The 27,243-nt window shown below is 33.3% G+C and overlaps 3 protein-coding genes and 1 long non-coding RNA gene across 5 annotated transcripts; all 4 read right to left on the bottom strand.

Annotated features, from left to right (window-relative positions):
• Positions 1–1,151: 1,151 nt before the first annotated feature.
• On the bottom strand, positions 1,152–11,038 carry LOC123910196 (probable thimet oligopeptidase). 2 transcript variants are annotated; one of them, XM_045961278.1, is made up of 20 exons: positions 10,798–11,038; positions 10,568–10,689; positions 10,133–10,296; positions 9,786–9,876; positions 9,367–9,546; positions 7,807–7,887; positions 6,548–6,628; positions 5,913–6,005; positions 5,268–5,348; positions 5,031–5,193; positions 4,804–4,924; positions 4,636–4,708; positions 3,966–4,073; positions 3,018–3,115; positions 2,870–2,915; positions 2,608–2,704; positions 2,206–2,279; positions 2,012–2,116; positions 1,791–1,871; positions 1,152–1,416 (listed from the first exon to the last, which is right to left on the bottom strand). In XM_045961278.1, the coding sequence occupies exons 1-20, from the start codon at positions 10,952–10,954 to the stop codon at positions 1,306–1,308; spliced, it is 2,127 nt and encodes a 708-aa protein (XP_045817234.1). In that variant the 5' UTR covers positions 10,955–11,038; the 3' UTR covers positions 1,152–1,305. The 2 variants fall into 2 exon arrangements, with proteins under 2 accessions (XP_045817234.1, XP_045817235.1); XM_045961279.1 differs by having other exon boundaries at positions 5,031–5,190.
• A 2,294-nt stretch (positions 11,039–13,332) lies between these two features.
• Positions 13,333–13,821, bottom strand: LOC123910142. The gene has a single exon (XM_045961195.1). It carries the CDS (start codon positions 13,741–13,743, stop codon positions 13,573–13,575), a length of 171 nt encoding a protein of 56 aa, XP_045817151.1. The 5' UTR covers positions 13,744–13,821; the 3' UTR covers positions 13,333–13,572.
• A 4,072-nt stretch (positions 13,822–17,893) lies between these two features.
• On the bottom strand, positions 17,894–22,136 carry LOC123909891. Its single transcript, XR_006810032.1, has 3 exons — positions 21,759–22,136; positions 19,320–19,412; positions 17,894–17,954 (listed from the first exon to the last, which is right to left on the bottom strand). It is a non-coding gene; the product is annotated as an uncharacterized LOC123909891 (long non-coding RNA).
• A 2,698-nt stretch (positions 22,137–24,834) lies between these two features.
• Positions 24,835–25,587, bottom strand: LOC123904921. Its single transcript, XM_045954522.1, has one exon. The coding sequence runs from the start codon at positions 25,585–25,587 to the stop codon at positions 24,835–24,837; it is 753 nt and encodes a 250-aa protein (XP_045810478.1).
• Between the last annotated feature and the right edge of the window lie 1,656 nt (positions 25,588–27,243).

Genomic DNA, 27,243 nt, shown 5'->3' with positions numbered 1-27,243 from the left:
TTAATCCTAAAAATCACATGGAGATCAAGTTAGCAGCAAACTCTCTATGAATTTTATCAATGCTCAAACTTAAAACATTTGTTAAACTTGAAAATATCATCTCATTTTATTGTTTTTAGAGGTTTATTTTCATATCGATTTTTGGGTAATATTAATATATGTTAACTTGTATTGCACCTATATTTTTTTTTTTGTCTTAAATAAAGTAACAAGCACCACTGAAACACATAAATTTGTATAAAATTTCAAATTCAAATCTAAATAAAGTGACAAACATTACTAATACTCACACAATTGCAAGTCTTAAATTCAAACCTAAAAAACACTCATGTTATATCAATTAAAAACACTTATACGGATAAGATATAATCAACCAAATATATAAACTTTTTTTTAATTTATCAATTCATAATCTTTAAAACACATTAAAAAAATCAACAATTTCAAATAAATTGTCTTTATTGGTAAATAAAGTACTCAATCCAGACACAAATATAATAAAAAAAAATTGTTTACGTGGTGTTTAAGAAATTTAGTTAAGTGTAGTTAATTTTCTTGATTTAATGCAACACATGAGTTAAATTTACTATATTACCCATTTTGAAAAGTATAAAAGTGAAACAAATGCATAAAATAAAATAGAATTAAATAATGGTATATTAGAATAGTAGTATTAATTAGTTTAAAAGTAGTAAACTTTTACTTATATTAGTGACCAAAATTTAAAGTATTTTTTTATTTATATTTATGTCCGGAGGAAGAGCAGGGTTATTGTCTCGAAGTATACCTTGAGAATCTTTGTCCTCAACAACTCGCTTTCCACTCTAACAAACCTCAACCGGAGGAATCTTCTTCGAACTTCGGAGTTCATTCCTTGCCAATCCATCCATTACGTTTAAAGAGATTCTTACCAACCAAACACGCGTTATAACGTGTTCAATGGTTCTGCTATAAATATTTATTCAAATAAATATGTGGTTTCAATACAAATACTCTATTACTAGTTATTGATAAAGATATTAGTTAAACTGAGATTAATTTCTCATATTACAACAGTGTCACTTTTATAAATTATTTACGCAAATATTTTTAATGTATTATGTATATAAATTCAAAATAGAGATACTGCATTAGTTAATCACTTAGCTGAATTATGAGGTAAAAATAAAGGTACTTTAGTTAAATAATAACTATTTTATAATAATTTTATTAATAAAAGTACTCAATTTTACACTGAGCTATTATTTCTGGATAATGGATGCTCCAAATACTGGTAATGAACAAATACTACTTGTAGAAAAAACCTTACAAAGTATACATGGTTTTGTTCTCAATGTAAGCTTTAACTGATGGTTCTCTTCCTAGAAAGTCTGATATTGCTCCAAAAGAATCCTTCGTTCCGCCTGGGGCCAATACCTGCAAAAAAGATTAACTCAAGCTCATGAATAAATACAACACTTCTAACAACAATCTCTGATATCTGATTCAGGAAACAATGCATTATAGCATGTGATCTCTAGGTATTTGGATCCTCGTACGTTTGAATTCTTTCTTGATCAGTCATACATACTACTACGTTGGAATTCAACAGGAGACAATTATATTGATACTCTCACTGTTAGAATTTACTTGTATATTTTTTAAGTTGTGGACCAATGAATTTTAATAATGAGATCACCAACATAACCTTCTAATGCAACATGAAGGGGAATACAGATTTGTAAAGTGACAATACTAATATGGCTAATATATTTCTGGAGAAAAATTGGAATGCCATTGTCACTAATTACCTTGTTCCTAAATTGCAAGCCGGGAAGCTGGTTTGAAACACCATTGCAAAATATTGAGGCAAATATATCCGCGGCAAAAACCTGAAACATTTTATGATTCATTTTTTATTATTCAACGCATTGATCAAGGAAGACTCTCACAAACAACAATCCTTAGAAAAACTACATGTGTGGGATTATCATGAAATAAGACTAATATATTATATATAGCAAATTAATACCTCACTCCATATACGGCTGTAGCAAGCTGCCTCATAACCAACAACGCTAAAAGGAAAACATGAAGCAGGATTGGTTCCTTCTAATACCGGCAAACCTAACATCATCTGGGATACAAATTATAGTGAACATCTTTTCACACCCTTCATTAAAAGCGTCGAACTTCAAATTAGAAACTAATGTTAAATTCGTTTACCTTGGAATGAAGATGCTTGAATAACTCACGAATGTCTATATTATCCGCAGAATGTATGATTTGGTCAAAAAGGCCTGAAATAAAGCAGTTTTCGAGTTAAATGAAAAGTAACTATTCAGTGTATAATCTGCTCTGTCAACACCATGTCCCGCTTTCTATCCAAAAGCAATATAATTGCCAGAGCTGGCTCTTAGAATCAATTGAAAGATCATAAGGAATTAAAGAGTCCACGATGATCAAACATATCGTTGATAACAAACATTTTGAATTTTTCAATAAAAAACTACCATATCAATTGCCATACACCAATTACTCATCTAACCTACATTATAGGTAAAAGCATAAGGACAAACTGGTAATTAAGACGTTCAGTTGTTGTACTGAAAAATAAAAACAGCATACAGTATAGAATCTCTTGCTTCAATTTAAGTGCAGAGGAAGAATTTCTCCATCTTTTAATTGATTTGCATAGGTCATCCTTTAAGGGCTTTGTGATATCCTGCAAGCCACAAATTAACAAATTAGAGCCTCATAGAAGCATTAAGTAGACGTTTTCAGATTGAGGTATACTCAAAAAACAATGGCGGCTTATATTAAGAAGGAAAATGGAAGTTAAGTGTGTATGATTCAGAAAATCATGGAGAAAAAAATTAGAAAAACTCACCTGATGAAATCCAGAAATCAACTTCAGAAAAAAGCTTTCATAACAGCTACATTTCCGACAAGTACAAATGAAGAATTAATTTGTGTGTAATAAAAAAGAAACGCATAAATGTCAATCAAAATAGCAAAGAACGGCTCAATTTTTTTACCAGTTTTGTAAAAGTTGAGCAGGTATTCCTACAAAGTCGGGATCAACACGTATTCCAGAAACTCTAGAAAATGAAGCACGGTTGCAAATGTGTTGAACCTAGTTGTTTTTATTAAAAAAAAAAAAAGGCTTCAGAATATAATAAACCATGTAACAATGTGCAAACAAAACTAAATAAACTATCATTACAATGTCCCACACCTTCTGCAGAAGGATATGACTCAATTTGTATTAAAATTTAAGCTGTTGACTGAATGAATCTTATTATAACAACTGAGGTGGAACAATAACTAATCATAAAATTCGAGACAAAAGCAACACACCCATCCCTGTTAACAAAGGTGTGTCGCTCGAGGCAATGAAAGGGGAAGGGGTTAGTGTCTGGAAATACAAGCAAACACATCTAACGGGAAAAAAAAATCTTGCATGTAAAAAAACTTCCTCTACACACAGACGTAGACAGTTTACTTGAAGCACCTTTTGCTGCCAGATCCATATACAGATACCATTGCCCAGGGTAGTACATATGAGGTAATGCTTGCTACCATTATACGTAAGTTATGTCATAAACTTTTTAACTTTGCCTAGTTAATTGCAGCACCCTCAGCGGACAATATAAATTAACCCTTTCATATTTCCAGCATAATGCACATGGTCATTTCCTAAAATAACCGATAATTTTTCAGTCCCCTAATTTCTATTCTACCCTAATTCTCGTGAAGAAACCTAATTTTCATCTTTTCAATCCTACACCTTCCACCATCCTGTACCAGTTTTGACGACTACAAAGAATGGGATAAATGTAAATTTTCGGAAAAGAATCTCAATTATACAATCATACATTTTATTCCCCTCTATACCAAACTCAAACAAGTATAATGCAAATCATGTAGATGAAAATACAACACTGATCAGTAAAGCATGCTTCATGGATACAAAACAAACATACCACATGGCCAAACTCGCGGAACAGACTGACCACTTCAGAAAACCGCAATAATCCAGGACTACAGTCAGAATCCTTTTGACACTGAGATAATAGCAATGCAACTGGTATCTGTGTAAACATTGAAAAGAGGGGGAAAAATTAATAGATCGAAAGAGAGTCATATTTTTATCCATACAATTGTATAGATTCTTCCACATCGGAACTTGGAAGTTGGAACAGTATGTCAAGATTTAAAAAGGTAAAATTTTATTGTGGTGTGAATTATTTCTCTCCAATTGTGTGTTGCATGACAAAATGCATGAATTTCAAGGAGATTTAACACCCTGGTAGTATATTTTGAGAGGGTTGTGATTACAGCCTCTCTTTGGTGCTCATTGCATGGTCTTTCTGTTAATAAGTAGCTGTCTCTATCTGATATATGTAGAAAATAAAGGACAGCTTTAAGTGCCCGATTAAACCAGATATTAACCATCATAGTTATAAGCTATATATATATATATATATATATATATATATATATATATATATATATATATATATATATATATATATATATATATATATATATATATATATATATATATATATATATATATATAGTCTACTATCTATAAAATGAATTTTTTTTCTGAAGCAAAATGAAAATTTATTTTATTCACTTAAAAAGAACCTGTCGTGTCCCATTGATTGTTAATGCACTGTTCTGGAGAGGAACCACACAACTGTGACCATATTTTCCTTCCCTGTAAAAGGCAACAAGATGAAGTATGAACCTAACTTCAATTTACACTAGCAAACAAATTATTGAAGAAATTCCAAATAGTTAAAAAGGTTCAACCTTGAGAACAAGTCAAGGTAGCAATAACCCAAGAGTTCACTTGAACTTAAGTCAAATACTGAAAATACACGAACATCACAATGCCAAACTTCAGCTCCTGCAATTTCCTCAAACCTTAAACCTGCCCAGAAAGTAACATGAATGATTATTAATGTGTATTCTCCTGCATACAATTAAATCAAACTGCAAAATTGCAAAATGGATTCTTGATGATATATTTCAGTTACCAAAAAGATCTTGGACAATTTTGAAGATTCCAGATAGAACTAAACTAATTGGTAAGTATTGCTTGATCTCGCCAAAGTCCAAATCATAATTCTGCTCTTCAACCCGTTTTACATAATACAGTAGGTCTTCGATTCCAAATGGAAACTCCCCTTCCTCTTTCTTCTGATATCACAAATGAATTTGTAATAAGAGATTTATCAATTAAATCAAACCCAATACACCAAAAATGTGCAAACCTTCAAATCTTTCAAGATATCAAGTTCTCTTATAGCCAAGTCATTTATACGTATTGATATGTCATTCAGAAACTCGAACACCTGGATAAAATTTAGAAAAAGGAAAAGGAAAAAAAAAAAAAAACAGAATAAGATATTAGATTCAGGGAAAGTGTAAGAAAAAACATCAAGCAACCAACTAATTACTTTATGACAAAGCAAGACAGCATATTCATTTCTAATTCCAATATTTATTTAACGAATAAAAATGCATAATTGTACTCGAATTATAATAAGTGGTTACTAGTAATGTTTCATATCCTTCAACTATATATGTTGCAAGCTAGCATGGGCTAAACTTGCCAAAACAACAAATGTGGCTTATAATGATTTAAACACCTTGTAGAAGAGAAAAGATGAGCAAAGTGAGGAAATAAAAGCAAGTGTGTGCTTTGATGGGCTTGATGGGATGATACATTGTTGAATTTACTTCCTTCTTTGCCCGGACAAATATATAAAAAAACAACTTAAAAATAGAAGTTCAGATGAAATCCTCTTCTATTGACTAAGAAAACTCAAAAGAGATGCAACTCATGTTATATCTAACTAAATTTCTAGTCTCTGATGGGAAAAACAGTATGCATCTCTACAAAAAAAATTACAAACCTTTGTTGGTGATTTTGCCATTCTAACATCGACAGCATACTCGGCATAGCACGAATAGCCTAGTAAACGAGCATATTTATGACGCTGTTGCACCTGAATCATGCCAATGGAATATCAACATAAACAAATTATGAAATAAATTTGGCAGCAGAGTGCAACTGCAAACACATCCAGAATCAATGCAAAATCAAGAATAATATAACACTAAATGAAAGATGCTCAAACGGACCCCGTAAACGGTTCAAATTTTTATGCTATATACTAACCTGCAAAACCATTTGTAATAAACTAATAATCGTATACAAATTGGAAACTGAAATGAATTCATTAAAGTCTAATAAATTCAATTGCCTTATCATTGGTAAGTTGTGTGAAAATATAGAACGACAAAATTAAATTGGGACTATTATCTCTTTCCCAAACTCTAATTAGTAGTTTAAGTACAATAATAATAGGTTGCTACTAGCAGGTCAATGGCCTGTTACAAGGTCCAATTACAAGATAACTTGTATATTTATATCTCAAAAATACAACAGCAATATTTGATAGTAGTAAATAACTGAAATTCTCTTGACCAAAAAAAAAAATTAATAATAACTGAAATTCTTAAAGAATAATGTCATAATGAAAATTACCAGACTTTCTAAAATAGAAAGATTGGCCTCTCCACATCGATTTCCATACGCCCGTGATACCATCCTTCTTGTAGTTCCTACCTTCATGTGATCAATATAGGTTCATAGAATTATAGACTTTGTCAGTACAGTTTCCTTAAACAACATACACAAAAATGTACCAAGAAGAGAAGGATACTTTTCTGATAAGAATAATAATTGTGTGCCTCTCCAGGCTGATGTCAAGATAAAAGAGAGAAAGAGAGCAACTCAAGAGAGTAGAGATGTAGAGGCAAGGATTAGGGTTTGCCACCAAACAAGGGCTAGGGTTTTAGAGAGGAAAAAAAGGTTTTCTCTTGGTATAACTCTAGGGTGGGAGAACTATCTTTGTGGTACACCTTGGGAAACACTTATCAAATTGAGTCTCTTGGCCACAGGAAGAGATTCGGGATTTGGGTAGAATTAGGATTAATTCTTGTAACTCAATTGGAACTCTTTGTAAAGTTACTCGTTTGATATAGTGGAACGGAGGGGCTGCTCTCTCCCCCAGACTAGGTCATTATTGGACCGAACTGGGTAAACAAATATTGTGTTCTTTCTTCTCCTTTATCTTGTTTATCGGTTATTATTATTATTGCTTATTCCACTTAATTATTGGTTGCCGTTCTATTGCTCCACACATCAAGTTCTTTTATTGGTGTGATTTTATTGACGAATTCACAACAGTATCAATAATCAATAATAAGATTGCAAAGTAAGAACCACAATTAATCATTTAACTTTGCAGCCTACATGAGAATCTAAACATTCATTCTGACAAAAAGATGAAACAGCTCTTCTTAAAAGATTATTTTTTAAATAAAAAATCACAAAGTGAAGGTAGTCATTCCAGCTTCCTGATCTATAACTTCCAAGTCAAATTCCCTTGGAAAGTATTGGACACAGCCATTTCAAAATTTTAAAACACAAACCCTTACAAACAACAATAGTATTTTATTAAGGAGAATACAATGGATTTTGGCTTCTTTTAATTATCAGCCTTTCCTATTGTTTCGATATTAGAGGGTAGTTTAGTTGGTCTAGCCTGACTTGGGGTGTTACCTTAAAACATGTATTCTGTTCCTCTTGTTATACCTCTTTGGTACTTCTTGTACACAATTTGGTTTATTAATAATATTTGGCTATTAAAAAAAATGGTGCCAGAACAACCTTAATCACATTGACAACATGGCACATACTAATAAATAAGAAACTATTAGCTAATACGCCATTCACCATACCTTGCAAAATTCAAGTACAGCTGTGACGTGATGGCTTCTCAACGAGATCTTCAATTGTCCATTATCAGATTTATCTAAACCCTGTGGAGAAAATATTTATTCTTAAAGTATATAATAACTAGAAAACAAAAATGGTTAACTGAAGGAAATGTAAAAGCAGTAATTAGGCTACATAGAAAGCCATGCATGAAGGTTTATCCGGAGTAATAGCCTAATCAATCTGCACAAGACAAGGAGAGAAAACCAGTCTGTTGTGCACTTAGCATGCCCTTAGGTAATCCAATCAGTTAAAAAAATTCTTGATCTTAATATCTACACTGCCTCTTATTTATTCTTTCAATTACTCAAAATTCTATTCCTTTGAACTCTTCTTTTCATAGTCATATAAGTTCATAATTAGGCCTATATTGGGATTTTAGATTGGAATGGGATGAAGTGGTTTTCAATCGAAAGGAGAGAAAAGGCAGTTATCTTCTTGTCAGATTTTTATATAGTCAAACAAAATTGAATATACATTGTCCCATTAGTTTAGGACACAGAATAAAGTGGAATTGAACAGAAATCAATTTATTGGTTTGCTTTTTTCGTGCAAAAGGATGATTTGGAGGAAACATTCAACTCTGAGGGAGGAAAATTGTGGGTCAGGTTATTCAATGCCACATCCACCTCTTAAATAGAGGACCCCCAAAACACATGACTCGAGTAATATATTATGGATGTCCATTCCCTTCCCATTACTTCCACTATTTTGTCCCAAACACAAATACAGCAGAATGCTTCCACATACCACTTAGGAATTCACAGTCCAAGGAGAAAGCAATCATTCCCAGCCCACTCACAAAAGAATTTTGTGACTCAACTCAATTGTGCAATTTATATTTCAACAAATAGTAGACTACAATGGATTTAGATTTAAAATAATATAAGCCATAAATTTGAAGTTAAAAAAGTAGTTTACATAGGTTTTAAATAAAGGTCCGTTACCGCGAAAACGGCCGCGACAAAAAGGTATTGGGGCCTAGCGTTACCGTTTTTCACCGTTTTTATATGGTGAAAAAAAATCACGCCGAAACGCCGTTACGGCCGCGACGAAACACCGATACAGCCGCAAAGAAACGCAATACGGCCGCGACAAAATGCTAATAGATAGAGATTTCTATTTTTTCCAATAGAAATGCATAAAAATCACATTTTTGATACAAATATGAACATAAATTATAAAGTGTTGTATCTTTTTAACTCTTTCCAAGTTCAAAACTTTACATTTATCTCATATTTAAGTTGTTATACAAATATCATAGTACAAATAATTTTAATAAGATTTGTGCGATATTATGATTTATTCACACCGCGATGACCGTATTTCACAACGCAACAGCCGTAACAGCCGAAATCGCGAAATCCTTGACGCGACCGTGACCGTGACGCGACCGCTATTTAAAACCTAGCATGCAAGCATTTAATAGTTGTCTTGGGCCCCAGTGCAAAAGGGGAAAGCAATTTTTTCAGAAACATGAATACACTTGTCAAGTGGATTGATGGGAGAAGGATATATCGAACCTTGAGAAACTCTGGAGGTAATCCTGCTAACTCTGCCTCATTGAAGGGAAGAAATGCGCTAGCATCATTGAGATTTTGGATATATATAATGCTTAACTCATCAATCTGAGCTTTTATACGCAGCAACTCTTCTCTTTTGCTTGCACTGAGGTTCAATCCATTTCGCTCAAAATCTCTCACCTGTCACTGATTAGGAAAGAATCAACATCTGGATTTCATGGTTGTCGTGGATAACTAAATTAGCCTTTTTTTAATAAGCAATTAAATTAACATATGATGCAGCTCAACAATCACTTTAGCAATACATATACAATACAGTGTATATACAAACAGTAACCAATTGATTCATTAGTTTTTCAAAAAAATCCAAAAAAAGAAAGAAAGAAAAGGACTCATCCAAACAACTATTTAGCTCTTACCAGAATTTGAACAAAGCTTTTGGTTTCAGCATTTATCCAGTCCCCCCTCACTGCAAATGATTTAACGACAAGATATATGTCTTCACGTTTGCTGTTCCGCTTGCAAGGAAATAACACATTATTTAGTTTTTTAATCCATCAAGTGAAAGACATGTGATCTTCAAAAGAAAAATAAACACCACACAATCCAGCAAACTTAGAACCCAGTGACAGTAGGCAATAAACAATCATTGTCAAACTCGACCCATGTTAATCCCTCAGCTTTTAAGACATTTTTGCGACACCAAAAGTGCATAATGACAAAAATCACAAACAGTGTGAGAAACTAAAAATCAATGGCAGCGAACCTGCATATGTCAAGATGAGCATCAATTCTTCGCTCCGCTTCTGCACTTGCTTTACGCACATCCTCCCGTGTAGATACCAACTTAGGCAACAAACAAGATTGAATCAATGGAAATTGCTGCGCTTGAAGTTCTGCTAGAGGCGATATAACATTTGCATATGTAACCTACAGTATTTACCAACACAAGTAACAAAATCCACATAAGGAAACAGCACAAAAAATGAGGGAAAATTAAATACAAACAAACAGCAAGAACAAATTTCAAAATAACTAAAAACAACAATTCCAATTGAAAAATTTCACCATGAATTAAAGATTTCAGCATTTCAAAAATCATTTTGCAGATAAAGAACTACTGTAGGTTATTATGAATCTTCAATTCAGCAAAAATTAACAAAAATGTCGAAATCAGTGAGGCATTAATCGATGATAATACCTTATCGAGAGGCACGGATGCAACGGAATTATGAACCTCATTTGACTTAGCAATGATTTGGTTTGCTAATTTAACAATCTGAGATGCAGATAGGTTAACACGAACCTTAGAACCAACAAGATCTACAAATTTCAAACAAGTAAATTCAGTAAAGCAATCTCAATTCTTAACAGTTTCTGAATGAATTAACAACACAAATGCATAAAGTGAAAGAAAATCTGAGTAAGTACCTATCTTCTTTGCATTTTTTTGCTTCTGGTGTTTGATGGCGGTGATAACGAGGTTAACGGCGATTGCGAGCACTGCGGCAGTTCCGGTGAAGGCGATGATGCCTCTGGTTTTCTTGGTGTTTTCCATTTTCTCACGTTTTCCTTCGTTTTCCGTCATTTTCCCAGCTGTGTGTGTGTGTTGTTTTGTCTTTGCTTTCTCTCCTTTGGCGAGCGCGAAGGGAGATTTTGTATTGGGCGGAAAATGAAATGAGGAGATTATGACGTAAATTTTGAAATTCCGGAAATATAGTAAGAAGACACGCAATAATATTTAATGCATTTATTGTTATTTTTTTACCAATAATTATCCCTGCAACCGCAAACAGAGTTAATCTCGCCAATTTTAATGATGATTGGCGTTGAACTTGGTAGGAAGGATTATGGTTCGATCCTCCGTAATTACGATCGGATGGGTTGAAATCACTTGATGTCAGAACTGATCCTCGAACCAGATTAAACTGGTAGTGGAAAAAAAAATTTATCCTCACAGGTGTAGTTTTAGCAATAATTGTTTTATTCATGTATTAAAGTTCATTGATCACTTGAGCTCAATTTTTTTGTGTTAACTCCCCAATTTTTAGCAGAAGAGGTCGTGACATTTCGGAGATAAATAAAATCTAGCCAATAATTATTCTTACGAAGAAACAAACTCAATTTACAAAACTAGTAAAAGAAAAAGGGTTATTCGCCACTCTCATCATAACCCTAATTTATCTTTGTTTCTTTTCTTGTTCATCCACTCAATTGGGGTGATTTAGGGTCAATTTAGATTCGGAATCATCCTGTTGATTTTTTTTTTATTTCTTTTTTCTTAAATAAGTGATTTTCATATATTTTTAAGTTTCCTTTAAGTTTGATTCTTCATGATTTCTCGTCGTAGTGCAAAGTTATTAGTTTTAATTTTCAATCTTTGTACGGTGTTTGTGTTGATTTATCTTCTCGTCTTGGTATGATAATTATTTTGATTTCATGTCTTAGTGCGATATTTGTTTTGTTCATAATTGCTTCAATCCAAATTTAGTGCAGATTCAATAACTTGAGAGTTTTAAACGTTACAGATCCAGATACATGACTATTACGTGCATTTGAATTTTGTCATATCAATTGTAGGCTTTGTCATTAGGCTGTTTTATGCTATTAACTCGGGTGTTGTGAACTTGTTCGCATATTCGTTCTTTTTAGTTTTCAATGACTTTGAATATGTAATGATTTTGATTGATGTACTTTACAGATTTGAATGAGTGAAGAATATTGTTGTTTTTTAGTCCAAAAAAGAATGGAACTCATGTTCTTCCAAACGATTTATCCTAAGGAGAATTCATAAACCACGCACGCTCTATCACTATTATTTCGAACTTAATTTTTTTTTTTACCAATGCAAACTTAACTATTATCATTAATCAAATAAATTCAATACAAGAAGGAACATTTTCAAATATATTGTCATGCGCTTTATTTCAGATTTTCATCGGAACGGTAAATTGACAAAAGGCATTAACTCTACTTTTATCGCTTTGATCCCGAAGATTGACAATCCTCAACGGCTTAATGACTTTCGGCCGAATTCGTTAGTTGGAAGCCTTTACAAAATTTTGGCGAAGGTTCTTGCGAATAGGTTGCGGATTGTTATTGGGAGTGTGATCTCAAAGTCTCAGACAACGTTCATTAAGGAAGGGTTTAGACACAAACACATACGCATGAAAAAATAAAAAATATTTATTTTGATGAGTGTGTGTCTATTTTTGTTATTTAGGTTGTTGTTGCTTTTTAATTAATTTGTATTCAAATTTTCAACATCCCTTTTAGTGGAAAACATGGGAGGATATAATTGTAAATTTATGCAGCATGTGCATGTTCGCTGTATTTCACGAATTTTGTTTTCGTTGTGTGCAGCATTTTCCTTATTATGGACATTTGAAGTTTTTCATAACAATTGTAGGTTTTATCATAGACATTAGACCGTTTTATGCGAATTCATCCTATTAACTCGAATCCTGTGAGTCTGTTTACAAATTCATCTTTATTAGTTTTTAGCGAAATTAAATATGTAATGATTTTGATTGATGTATTCCCTATAAATTTGAATGAAAGAAAGAATGAATATTATTGTATTTGAGTAAAAAAAAAAGGTTTTTCAAAGTAAGTCTAACCATACATATTGTTACCATTTTTAGTAATTTATTTTTTATACAAATATGATAACTAAGACACATACAACAGAACCTTGGGGAACTAGACCGTAAGGAACAAAAACCAAGGGAAAAAAACGTCGTTGCCGGGAATCGAACCCGGATCATACTAACATACACATGACTATGTTCGATTTGTTGTTACGAGAAAAAATGAATGAATGAAAAAACTATAATGTTAAAAAAAAAAAAAAAAAAAAAAAACTCAAACTATCATTCTGTGACGTATCACCCAAAAAACATTTAAAAAATCACAATTAATATTAACAAAATAATTCATTAGTTATCGTCTCTTTGTGTGTTTAACAAAATTAATCATGTAATTAACAATATTCAAGGCAATAGCTGCATAAAATTGCAAATAATAATTGATAAATTCTGGAAAACAAAACAAAGAAAATGAAGGTAGAATTTCATTTGCTTCAATAAGCCAATTTTCTAACACAAAAAAAGGCCAACGTCAAGTTGTCAATTACATTATAACAAATTAAATTCCAAATAGACAAGGGTGACATCATAAATAATAAATGCAATCACAATATTTTCATCATTTTTGAGTTTTCTTACGTAGTTCTTTCACCCATTTGAGGCTCATCACAGACTTTCCAATTTTGCTTACCTTTGATTCATCTTTGTTTTTTTTCTTGTCTTTCTCTGATGATATTGGAGGGTCTGGGTTGGTGTCCCATTGATCAGCCCATGACATGCCTGAATCCATATTTTGATATATTTTGTGTTATTTTGGATTAGAGAAAATTTTAAATGTGACAACTATATGAAGTATTTCATGCACATCATTTACTTATTATAGCTAGCTATTAGCTAGGATATATGAGGTTAATTATTATTTTCTTTAATGTGAATCAACGAATATTTTTGGAAAAAGGTTATTCGCACTAATTAAGGACATATTATACATAAATTAGTAAACCTTATTATGCCACTTTTATTAGCTCCTGTCCTAAAATCTTGGCCATTTTGATTAGCTTGAATTTCCAATATAGTACACCTCATTTCTGCTCCCTCATCTGATCCCTTTTTCCTGACTCCCAATTAGGAAATGTTTGGTTGGGCTGATTATCTAAAGAAAAATACAAAAATGTGTTTTAAAGATACATATGTAAAGGAAGTAATGTAAAAAAAAATTAAAAAATTTGTTCATTCAACTTTTTAAATATTATTATTTTTATATTATTAAATGTAAAATTTTTATGTTTAGCTTTATTTTATCAGGTAGCCTGGTAACTACAAATTTTACCCTTATGATGGATACGTGGGATGTCCGGAATTCGGACCTCGATTCTTGCATATAAAATACGATGTCGTTACCATCTAAGCTAAGTTCACGAAAACTCAATATTTAAATACTTTAATATGTGATCTTAGGATATATGTTAGCATGCCATTATCTAAAAAGTCATCGGTAGTTATATGACCATAAATTTTGACCAGTGATATACCGTTGCTATTGAACTACATTGTTTACTAGTGGTAAACGTCATTATGGATAGAACCAAAAACCTTACTGAGGTAGGCAACATATATTGAAAGAGCATAGAAGCTTGTTGTTTTCGGATTTAAAAAACCGTTAAAAAATAATTTTTACAACCACCAAAGAGATTATTGGGTTGAGTCGCGGACTAGGTCGCTCTCTTTAAGACGTTTCGTGGCACTGCCCAAAATTGTGCAAGCAGACTATCAACCACGCCGTCCCCAGGATAAAACAGCCTAGTTACAACTGTATACCGATATGCTACTGCACTATAGAAATCGGTCAAAGAATACACCTTCTTGAATGGTACTACAATACCACTCGAATTGATGCTACAACATCAATCTATGATTCATCGGTGATTCAGTGATACTACAATACCACTCAAATTGATGCTACGACATCAATCTATGAATCAACGGTACTACGATACCACATGTGGTACTACAATACCACATGTATTGATGATTCAATATCAATCAATATAATGACAATGAGGTCATTCCAAAATGATACTAAGATCATTCTCAAATCAAAGGGATAATGGTACTAAGACCATTCTTTATTTAAAGGAACTAGTGATACTTTGATCACTCTTAACCAAATTAATACTAATACAAGTATTAGTATAAAAAGGTCGCATGCTTACGATTAACAAGATAAAGATTTGTTCTTGTCTAAACAATTCATTAGGTATAAAAATTAATGCAAATCATCATGATTTGTATATCCAACTAAAGAAACCAAATAATGAGTCTAAAAAGTTCATTCACTTATCATATTTATCCACGATAGATGTATCATCTAAACTCTAAAGTTAAATTACTGTAGAAGCTACTAATAGGCAGGTTCATTCTCAGTTAATAAGCAAATCAAATCAATTATCGCTACAATTGAATTGCAATCCCGAAATTGAATAATTAGAGAATGAATCATGAGTATTAGAAAATATAAAGATGTAACTAACCTCACTACTAGGTGTAACATTCCTACAATTGAATGTATGAGCAGAGTAAAGAGAGTAGTATCAAGTCGGAAGCACCATATCCACAACCACATTGAAAAGACTATTAAAAGGAACAAGTTTCCAATGACATATGTGGAAATCTACTTGATCGTTTAGCAAGTTATTTTGTTGTGTCTTGTGAATGAACCAATTATTGTCATGATCCTAGAGGAAGCTTGCTATTAGCTAACCTATTTTTCAGCCATGATAACATGAAATCCATTGGTGAAAAAATAGTGCTTGTTGTTTATACATCTTTATTATGAGAGATGGCTGGCTTAAATTTTGTAGCCATGCTTGTATCTCATTTTTTATATATTTCAAGGAATCTACTCATTGTTCAATGATATATATATTGGTATCGACTAAAAAAGAACATCGAAAACTATGGCAAGTTGTCTTAGTATAGCCATAAAATAGAGTTATTCTCCCATCAACTTAACCGTTACAAATTAATGGAAAATAAATCACAATAATACCCGATAAGAGACTCAATTTTATTTTCAATTCACACACCAATGTGAACTTTATTCCAACAAAGCTTGTTAGCAAATTATCCAAACTTTTATGGAGTGGTTCTTTCTTGGATTACAAATTTATTTCAAGGAATGTGACTTTGAAAATCTTTCATTTTTATGTTTGTTTCAAGTTTTTATAAATTATGCCCAAGAACTTTTTATTCTTAGAAATACAATCTACACATGGTTTTTCCACTTTTTACTCTCGTGTTAAAGGATGGGGAATTTTACATTCCCATGAAAATAAGTGGTAACTGCCCATAGAGTCGGGTACATGCGCTAGCTCGCCTCATTTAATCCGCCCTGCATAAAACTACACTTTAAACGAGTCGGGCTAGCCCGTCAACAAATTAAAACGAATTATGATAAGTTGGTTTGAGTCGGTCTGCATTAGTCCACGGGTTACACGGTTGACCCGCAGACTATTACGAAAAAAAATCACTTTTAAAAAAAAAACAAAAATATTGATATTATAAAAATTCTTCCTTTTTAAAAGCTTAAGAAAACGATTACTGTTAATAATTTTATCTCATAAGTAATAAATAAAAAAGGCAAAATTACGCTGCAGATCTTTTATTTTTATTTTTTTTTAACACTTTGGTCCTTTATCTTTTTTTTTTGTAACACTTTGGTCTTTTTTTTTGTAACACTATGGTCCTTATTATTTTTTATTTGTAACATTTAGGTCCTTTATTTTTTATAAGTAAATAAGATAAGGACCAAAGTGTTAAAAAAAGGACTAAAGTGTTACAAATAAAAAAGATAAAGGATCAAAATGTTACAAATAAAATATAAACGACCAAAATGTTACAAAAAAAAAACAACAAAGTGTTACAAAAAATAAGATAAATAATCTGCAGTATAATTTTACAATAAAAAATTTAATATGTGACATTTTTATGAGTCTAATACTCTTGTATATAACGCTATTATTTTACTCAATCATAAAAAATAACAAGATAAAGAAAAAGAGATCAGTGAGAAAGATTATAAGTATGCATTCAAATTGCAAGCATGACCTTTTAAAAAATAAATAAGCATGCATGCAATAATATATAAATTTACATGGTATCTATCTAAGACTAAATAAAAGATGAGAAGAACATGTCTAATGAGTTGTTGTCTCAAGGTGAAGGTAAAAAGAAGAATGCGTTGTTCTCTTTTTATATTTAATGTTTAAACTTTTTATATAGGAAAAGGCTTAGTATTGGATTTGGACATGGGTGAAATTAGAATTTATAAAATGATAAAAATGTAATTAATATATGTAAAAAATAAAAAGATAGGTTAAATGGGCCAACCCACATATTTAATCCGTCTAATCCACGATTTTGACAGTTCAACCCACACTGACAAAAATATAAACCGACCAAAAAAACTTAATCATAAGTCCGTGTGGGCTGTAAATTAAACCGATCGGCCTGCGAACATTGACTTATATACTCAGCTCTAACCGCCAATAACCTGATATATCTTCAAGTCAAGTATGTAAGTTATTTGATAAATGAATTTCTTCAAGTGAGTCAAATCTTAAACCATATACAAACTTGTTTTTACGATTGAATTAATAAGTCTCACAATTGAATTAAATAAAATGTAATGAAATATGTTGACTGAATGGTGAAAAACAAATTTATATTAATGATTAACATTTGCATACAGAGTATGGATCTACAGGAGTCATTTCAGTTAAAGGAGATGTGTACAATTATGGGATAATGCTAATGGAAATGTTCATTGGAAAGAAGCCAACAAGTGAAATGTTTCCGGAAGAGAATTAACCTTGAAAACTTGGATTAGCAAATCAATGGTCAATTCAGTTATGGAAGTTGTGGATTACAATTTAGTCTCACAACATTAGAAAGAACTTCATGAAATTTTAGCCTTAGCTTTGAGTTGTTGTGCAGATTCACCTGAGGCGAGAATTAAAATGACGGATGTAACTGCATTGTTAATCAAAATCAAGACCTTATTCTTGCGGTTAAAAAGAAAATAAAGAAATATATCTTGGTCAATTTTAATGCACACGTTATCTTATACTTTGGAAGCATCCCCTTGTTCCTTTATTCCCATGAATCATGATATTTGAATTTAGATATAATATAAAACATTTTTTAATCACAAATTATATGTAATTGCTATTTTCTACGTTATTAGTTTCAGTTTCCGTTTTCTTAACAATTATCTAATGATTTGTGATAGAATTATAGAATATATCTTTTAAAACTTGGGACTGTTTTCGGAAAATGTTTATTTATTTGTTATCTTTTTTCATAGGAAAACACTAACAATACTCTTACATCCGTGCACCAATAATTTTACCATTAAATTAAATGAGATACGAAGAAAAATAAATTTGTGAATAGTATAAGACATTTTTCTTAGGCTTAATTAATAAAATTGTCCCTTAAAGACATTTTTGGTTTCAGATTGGTCCCTTAAAGAAAAAAAGGTCCAAATAGGTCCCTTAAAGAAAAAAAAGTCCGAATAGGTCCCTTAAAGACATCTCCGTTAATCAGTTTGGTCCCTAAAAAGAGGTCTAAATAGGACCAAACTGATTAACGGATATGTCTTTAAGGGACCTATTAGGACCTTTTTTTTCTTTAAGGGACCTATTTAGATCTTTTTTTTTCTTTAAGGGACCAATATGAAACCAAAAATATCTTTAAGAGACCATTTTATTAATTAAGCCTTTTTCTTATTATACTATAAGACTATTTTAGTTATGCACATAAGCAAGTCTTCTATAGACATACCGTTTCAAAAAAAAAGTCTTATGTAAATATAGTGGCGGAGCTAGAAAATTTATAAAGTATGGGCAAAATCTTGGTTTTGCACTGAAAAATATCAGTTTTGCCCTAAACTAACCCCAAAAATACCAATTATTTTTACCAGAACATGGGCAAATGCCCGGGCTGGCCGGGCTATGGATCCGCCAGTGTATAGACATAACATTAAATAAATGGTATTTAGGCAAACACATAAAAAAAAGACATTTTAGGGATGCTACATAAACACTATTTATTTGAAGTGTATTCTAATACTGTGGAGTTTTTTTTTTTGTCAAAGATAGTTTATTGGCTAGAATTACACTTTATGCTATGACAAAGCAACAAAATTACAATTGTAATTAGACAATTAACCTTGAAATGCAACAAAATTAAATTGTTATCAGTAGAACCCATAATCCTTATGCCAATATGCCTATGCCTGTGAACCCATACTCCTTATACCAATTAATTATGTATACAATAAATAATAGATTAAGTGAATCATACCAACTCATCTTGTGTCCTTGCAATCAACTTGGTTCCTAGTGAATAATTCATCTTTAGCTTTCTCCGATTTGCTGCATTTTTTCGTTCATTCTCCTACATTGTTGATGACTTTTTCGCAAGTGCACGATTGTCGTTCAAGTAGTAATTAAAATATCGATCCACGAGGATTGTGGTAATTCGATCAATTCAATCATATCCGGACACATTAAGGTATTAAGACACATAATTGGGAAAATTCTTTGAAATTCAGTTTGTAAGATGTTTTGGTATGCTAAACGGTGCAAACGGCATGTAATTTTACCACAACGCAACGAATTTCTCAATGCTACAATTGAATTAACCTTGTGACGAACTTCAATCTCTTGATGAATTCGCCCTATCCCTTACTTGTGATTTCCCAATCTCTTGGTGGAAATTACAAGTAAAGAAGTCAATACGGTTCGTTAATTCCTAATTACACTAATTCATCCAAATTCTCAAAAGAATCAACTAGTGCACAATGAATTCATATCAGATTCCAATTCATATTTCATACATAATCAAAATCAAGAATCAATCTAAACAATGATCAATTGTAAGAAGGCTTTAAACTCGAAATTCATTGTATAGCATTACAAGAGAAATTCGTTACAATAAGGAAATCACATAGAGTTTACATAGCTTAGCTTCCAAACCAGAAGTCCAGAACCAACCTCACTAGGGACTTAGTTTCCCATAAATCTTTGATCAATCTTCAGCTCCAACTTCCTTGAAACTTCTTCCATGGTGTTGGATGTCTTGATACTGATCAATCCCCACTTCAAAATCACAGGAACTTGCAGAGAAAACCAATGCTTCAGCCTTTCAGTCACTATTTTGCCTCCAAAATCCGAACCTTTTTCAAAATTCTGAGAAACATTATATACAAATCGCAACCACGCCGCACGTTAGATCCATCACGCTGCGCGTGGTTGCTCCTTGACCAACTACGCTGCGCGGCATAACCTCCCATGCCGCGCGTGGTCTCCAGATAAACTCAGGGTTCCAATCTTCCACAATTACGCCGCGCTTAGTCTTCTTCACGCCCTCAGCGTAGTGTAACATTGTCATCACGCGGCGCGTAGTCCAGACTCACGCCGCGCTTGATCAACGGATAATTCACAGCTTCTTGGAGATGGAATTACGCCGCGCGTGATAGAGCATCACGCAGCGCGTAATTGACAGGGAAAAATACTCCATTGCTGAACAATAATTACGCCGCGCGTGAAGGCCTCACGCCCCCGGCGTAGTTCAAAATCCCCTGTTTCACAATTTTTCTGGTTTTCTTGGATCTCAAGTTACTCCCATTTATGTGTCGATTTCTCTTATTTATTCACTTAAAAACGTCCAAAACAAGTCTAATATCTCTCATATATGCATGGATTACTTAGTGTGATGATGGTTCATCAATTGTTATCAAATGAAATCAGAACTTTTACACACGCGTAAAAAATGCATTTGCATGAGATAACTGTGTCTTAATGCCTCTTGGGTTTGTGGTATTAGCCCATTCACATTTACACATGGGCACTGTGAAACCATCACAAACAGCACCCAACAAAAGCAAATCATATAAGAGAAAGAAAGGTATACAAAAATGCTAAAGCGGGAAAAGAAACAACAACCGTGCAATCGAATCAATTACAAACAGCACACAACCAGCACAACCGGAGCCCAACCACCAAATCAAACAACAACAAAAAACAAAACATAGAAAAGAGACAGAAAAGGAGCAACGGACTTACGAAAAGGAAGCGGACTTACAAAAACAGCAGCGTAAAATGAGAAATTATTCTTTCTTTAGTTAAATCCAATCACTATTTGTGTGAGTAAACAAAGTAGAGAAATGAATGAATGAATGAATAAATGACCAAACCAAACAAACAAGAGACAACAAAAGGGAATTGACAATAATAAAGTAATTCATATAGCTCAAACGGAAACAAAAGTAAAAGGTAACAAGGCGAATAAATGGAGATGTCATGATCTTCAAATTGTGGAACTAAGGAATCACATTTATAGAAAAAAAATAACACTACGAGAACTCAAACCACATATAGTAGTACCTACTTTAATTATCCATGTAAGATAGCTACATACACTAACCAAGATACATGATCATGTATACCTACAATAGTACCATGCTAATAAGGAAACTTGCAAGACGCGTGTAGAAGCAGATGTATCGTCTTCTACAACTAGACCATAACCAAAAGCATCAAGTCTGTAGTTCTGAGTGCTACAAAATAAACTATCTCTTTTATAAGTTCCAATTTTAGATGCGTGTCCACGTTCGTATTGTTCTATTTTGTTTATGCTTTTCCAATATCAATTAAACTGCCCTAATTTTGTTTTAAAAACTAAACTGCAAATACACTAAAACTAAAATTGATAAGTTAATGATTTTAAAATGAAACTTACCCCTTACCAATAGGAGTATTATGACCTTCCAGCCAGCATCCCTATCACGGTTTTGCTCGTCCTCCTAATTATGGTGGTTCCCTCCCCGTCTTCTTTCTTGTCTTCCTCATGGCAGTGGGAAGGAACTTCTTTCTTGTCCTCCTAATCTGGCAGTACCCAAAATTATTATATAAGCCTAATGATCGATCACCTTCATTCAACGTTGCCTAGGTGCGGGTACGATACAGGTACCAGTACTGGGTACGCCATTTTTAGAAAAACTGTACGTGTATGGGCGAAAATTAAGATACGGGTAGGGTACGTACCCGGTACTGGTACTCTCCCTCAAATGGAGTACCCGTACATCATAGCTTCATTTGATTCCTTAACCCAATTCCTAGCACTTGGATGTCTAGGGACCACTTAGCTATTTAATCAAAGTTTTGAATTCTATATCTTATACTATACTATACTATATAAGTCACACAAGGTATCATCAATTTGAAACAAGACACACAAGGTATCAATCATAGGAATGTAAGATAGCTAGCAACCATATAAAATATCTCAAACACACAAATCAATGAACAACATGATAGAAACATAATACGAAATATCCTAACATACTTATGAACACAAGCCTGAGAAAATTAAAATCAAACATGGGTGGACAGAAAATGAATGTCATTGAGGGTTTAATTTCATCACAACACACTCAAATTCTCTCGCATCCTAAAAATCCCCAACTCAAAGGCTTTAAACCCTAAGCTATAATAATAATATATTAAAAGGAAAGAGATATATCAATCAACTAGAATTGAAAAATAAATGAAAATACCTTGGTGCATGCACGACGAACAAAGTCATAATATTTGGGAAATAAATTTGGGAAAATATCATTTACGTTCAAAAAAAAATTTGGGAAAATATCATATTTTTTTTGAAAAAGCTAAAATGATATATATATATATATATATATATATATATATATATATATATATATATATATATATATATATATATATATATATATATATATATATATATATATATATATATATATATATATATATATATGGCTTTGTCTAACATGCACCACTTGATTAAGTGATGCATGGTGTACAAGTCTTCGATATTTTTATAACGAATACGAATTTTACAAAATCCACCGTTGAATGGAAAGTTTATATCGTTTAGATCATCCATAAATTTTTTAAATTTTTTTGAAAATCATTTGATATGTTATTGAGACCCATCAAGATTAACGGTATTGAATAAAAATCCATAAACCGTTAATTTTGACGGGTCTCAATAACATATCAAATGATTTTCAATTTTTTTAAAAAAATTTATGGATGATCTATACGATATAAATTTTCTATCCAACGGTGGATTTTGTAAAATTCGTATTCGTTATAGTGTTTTTGGTGACTTGTGCATGGTGCACAACTTAAGACACTTGTGCACCATAGACTTTGCCTATATATATATATATATAGGGGTTTTCTAACTTAGACACTAGTTAGGTCTAAGTTAGCAAGGTGCACCTTTTCAATTGGACCAAAATACCCATTCTTTTTAATTAATTAACCAAAATACCCATTAATAGACGCGGATCCAGTGTCGCGCGCGTACCGAAGGACCATGGTTACAGACCGTTGATTTCCATCAGACAGCCAAGATCTGATCTCATCAAGACTGTCACACAATGGTTGGCTGGACGTGATTTTTGTTCATTTAATACTTTGAACTCAATTATTTCGTTGTAAATTAATTTTTTATTTTTTTTATTTTATACCAAAATTCATAATTTTTTTTTTCTACAAATAGAGACTTGGTTCGTTTGATTTGGACACCGAAAAAAAAATGCAATTTTTCACTACCTTAATCTCATTTTTTGTCTACTAAATACGTTACTTGTGTGTTGTAATTTAACACGCACCACTCAACCAACTCACTGAAACCATTATACCAGGAAAATAGTAGATAATATTCTGGAACTTTTGGTATATTTTATGAAATTTTTGGAGACCTGAAACTATTTTTAGTTAATTAAATGAGATAAAACGGTAATTAAAAACTAATGTTTGCTTCTGAAACCATTTTACTGGTAGAATGGTTGCACATAGTTGTATTCTGAAACCATTTTACTGGTAGAATGGTTTCAATGAGTAATTTATTAATTGTGTTTGCTTCTGAAACCATTTATCTGGTACAATGGTTTCAGAGAGTTGTAATCTGAAACTATTTTGCTGGTAGAATGGTTTCAATAAGTTGATTATTAGTTATTTGCTTCTGAAACCATTTAGCTTGTAGAATTGTTGCACATAGTTGTACTCTGAAACTATTTTACTGGTAGAATGGTTTCAGTGAGTAATTTATTAATTGTGTTTGCTTCTGAAACCATTTAGCTGGTAGAATGGTTTCAGAGATTTGTACTCTGAAACCATTTTCCTGGTAGAATGATTTCAGTGAGTTGATGTAAGGCAGTGAAAAATGAGATTAAGGTAGTGAAAAATTGAGTTTTTTTTTCTGTGTCCAAATCAAACGAACCAAGTCTCTATTTGTAGAGAAAAAAAAATTATGAATTTTGGTATAAAAATAAAAATAAAAAATTAATTTACAACGAAATAATTGAGTTCAAAGTATTAAATGGAAAAAAATCACGCCCAGCCAATCAGACAGCGACACGTGTCCTGCTTATAAAAAGTAGATTCTTCTCTCTCCAGGGTGTAATCCAGTGTGGTGCACGCGCTGGAATCTGATGGATTCGGATGATATGGGCTGTCTGATTGATCAGACAGTCTTGATGAGATCAGATCTTGGCTGTCTGATGGAAATTAACGGCCTGTAACCATGGTCCTGCGGTACGCGCGAGACACTGGATCCGCGTCCATTGATGGTAATTTGGTTAATTAATTAAAAAGAATTGGTATTTTGGTCCAACTGAAAAGGTGCACTTTGCTAATTTAGACCCAACTAGGTCTAAAAAAAATATATATATATATATTAACAAAACAGCCTCCTCAGCACAAGGTGTGCCAAGATAGACTACCAAAGTTTACAGTGAGACCAAGAAAGAAATACACAATCAAAATCATACAAGACTCAAACATAACAAGGGACTAGACCACAAACTATGGTAGTTTGAAACTAGAGTAACACTCGTCATCTTCAACCACCTATAGGAAAAAAGCTTGATCTTGTCCATCATCTGAAGAGGAGTACTAATTGAGCCTGTAAACAATCTATGATTTCTTTCTGTCCAAATAACCCACACGCTAGCGAGCCAAACAAGCTGCAGAAAAGACCGACGTGCTCGAGATCCACCAGCTGAATAAGTGAACTGAACGAAATGATCCCGAATAGAAGTAGAACTCGTCGATGGGATGCCAATCCAAGTGCACACTAAAGCCCAAAGGGAACCAAAACAGCGGCATGAGATGAATAAGTGATAAGCTGACTCTGCTTCCCCACATCCAGAAATGCATAAATGTGCTGCAGAAGACAGAATGCCTCGAGAAATCAGGTTTGACTTTGTAGGCAACCTGTCCCGCAATAAGCGCCACGCACAGATGGAGACCTTCAAAGGGACCTGAGAATGCCAAATGAGGTGATCCGCATCATCTATAGTAACTGAATCAATGGTAGTCAAAAGCTCATAAGCTCCCCGAACACTATAACCTATATCAGGATCTGGCTGCCACTGCCACCTGTTTGTAATATGTGCCTGCAATGACATGTTAGAAAGTAAACTCTGACACTCCCCCAACATCTCCTCCTCCCAAGCCCTCAACAGCCTCCGCCACACCCACGCTGCCCCATCTAACCCCCAACCTAGAGTGAACATCTCGGCCACCGTAAACGACTTGGTCTCTGACAAGACGTAAAGACGACCAAATCGCTCACACAAAGGAGTCTCATCCAACCAGGGATCTGTCCAAAAGATAGTATCAGAGCCATCCCCAACCCTCCTAACCACATGCTCCCCAAACCATCTCCCTCCTGACTCACCAACACCCTCCCTAATCCTCGCTATCTCTCGCCACCACGATGACCCTCTTCGTTATTGATTTTTTTTTTGTGTGATAAAAGAGGGCTAACGCCCAAAAAAGATACAGAGATCTACAGAGTTACATAAATATTCCTAGGCATGCAAGCCCCAAAAAAATCATCAAAAAGGAGACTAGAGATTACACTCGGAGGGGTCTCCATAACATAAGTATTAAACGAATCCAAAGAAAAACTAAAATTGGCCAGCCAATCAGCACTTCGATTTCCTTCCCGCAAAGTGTGATTGAAATGCACCTGCCAGTTCAATTTTAAAAGCTTTTGTATATGACGAATCAAGGTGGGCGGACTGCCATTGAATTTTACTTTTCCGGTGATCTTATCAATTAGACTTTTTGAGTCGCTTTCCACTTGAAGATGGTGAAAATTATATCTCCAAGCTAGTTGCATTCCCAAGTACATACCCCACATTTCAGCGCATAGAGCGTCACAAGTTCCAATTTTGTGAGAGTATCCTTTAAGCCATCTGCCATCTGAGTTCCGAAAGAGACCACCACAACCAGCTAGACCCAAAGAATCATTGTATGCTCCATCACAATTAAGTTTAACGCACCCTTCTTGAGGTTTTTTCCAGCCAATGAAAATAGTGTCACATTGGCGAGGATTCAAAGGATGATGAGTGTAGTTATCAATGTCTTCAGCCATCTTGAGAATAGTATAAGTCGTATTCATCGGACGCTGGAAATCTTCCTCGAAAATCGTTTTGTTCCTCCACATACACATGTACCAACATGCCACCATGAAAATTGTCTTCCACTTTTTACCCTGAGTGTCATACAATTGTTGGTTGATGTTTCTGAAGATCCAATCCCTGCAATTAAGAGGAGAAAAAAAATTAGATATTTGATTTGAAGGGACCAGCCTTATCCATGTTTGGGTTGCTATGGGGCAATCTCGCAAAACATGAATAATAGTTTTAATGTCTCGATCGCATCCAGAGCACGTTGGAGAAGCTCCAACACCCCATTTGCTCCTACGATAATTAGTGAGCAGCCTCTCATGAGCTGCCATCCACATAAAAGTTTGAATTCTATGAGGGCCTTTCCAATTCCACAAGGCCTTCCAATCTCCCTCGATGGGTTGAGCTTTATTGTTACAAGATTCATAAGCACTTTGAAGTGTGAAATTTCTAGTGTTGGTTCCTCCCCATCCAATATTGTCCTTTCCGTCAGTTTCCTTAGGTGCGGGAAGAGCAATAACCTGAAAAGCAAAGGTAGATGGTAAGTTGGAAGTAAGAAAATTATGATTCCAATCTCCTGAAGCGGTTACCACATCCCTCATAGAGATGGTCGTGTCGATATAAGTTTGATTAGTGATGGAGATAAGAGAAGTCCCGCTAGGGGTCCATTTATCCAGCCAAAAATTGATATTATTTCCATCACCCAACTGCCACACAATGTTCTGCTGAAATTGTTCCCAGACACCTGTTAGAGCT

Source organism: Trifolium pratense, linkage group LG2 (assembly GCF_020283565.1).
Source record: "Trifolium pratense cultivar HEN17-A07 linkage group LG2, ARS_RC_1.1, whole genome shotgun sequence".
In the NCBI taxonomy this organism is placed as follows: domain Eukaryota; kingdom Viridiplantae; phylum Streptophyta; class Magnoliopsida; order Fabales; family Fabaceae; genus Trifolium; species Trifolium pratense.
This window is presented reverse-complemented; position numbering and strand designations above follow the sequence as displayed.

Excerpts from the sequence above, each read along its gene's own strand:
- LOC123910196 (XM_045961278.1), bottom strand. The coding sequence starts at position 10,954 with ATGACGGAAAACGAAGGAAAACGTGAGAAAATGGAAAACACCAAGAAA. Across the intron at positions 10,690-10,797 it reads AAAAAATGCAAAGAAGATAG|ATCTTGTTGGTTCTAAGGTT; the intron begins GTACTTACTCAG and ends TGAAATTTGTAG. Across the intron at positions 10,297-10,567 it reads CATCCGTGCCTCTCGATAAG|GTTACATATGCAAATGTTAT; the intron begins GTATTATCATCG and ends TAAATACTGTAG.
- LOC123910142 (XM_045961195.1), bottom strand. The coding sequence starts at position 13,743 with ATGGATTCAGGCATGTCATGGGCTGATCAATGGGACACCAACCCAGAC.
- LOC123904921 (XM_045954522.1), bottom strand. The coding sequence starts at position 25,587 with ATGTTCACTCTAGGTTGGGGGTTAGATGGGGCAGCGTGGGTGTGGCGG.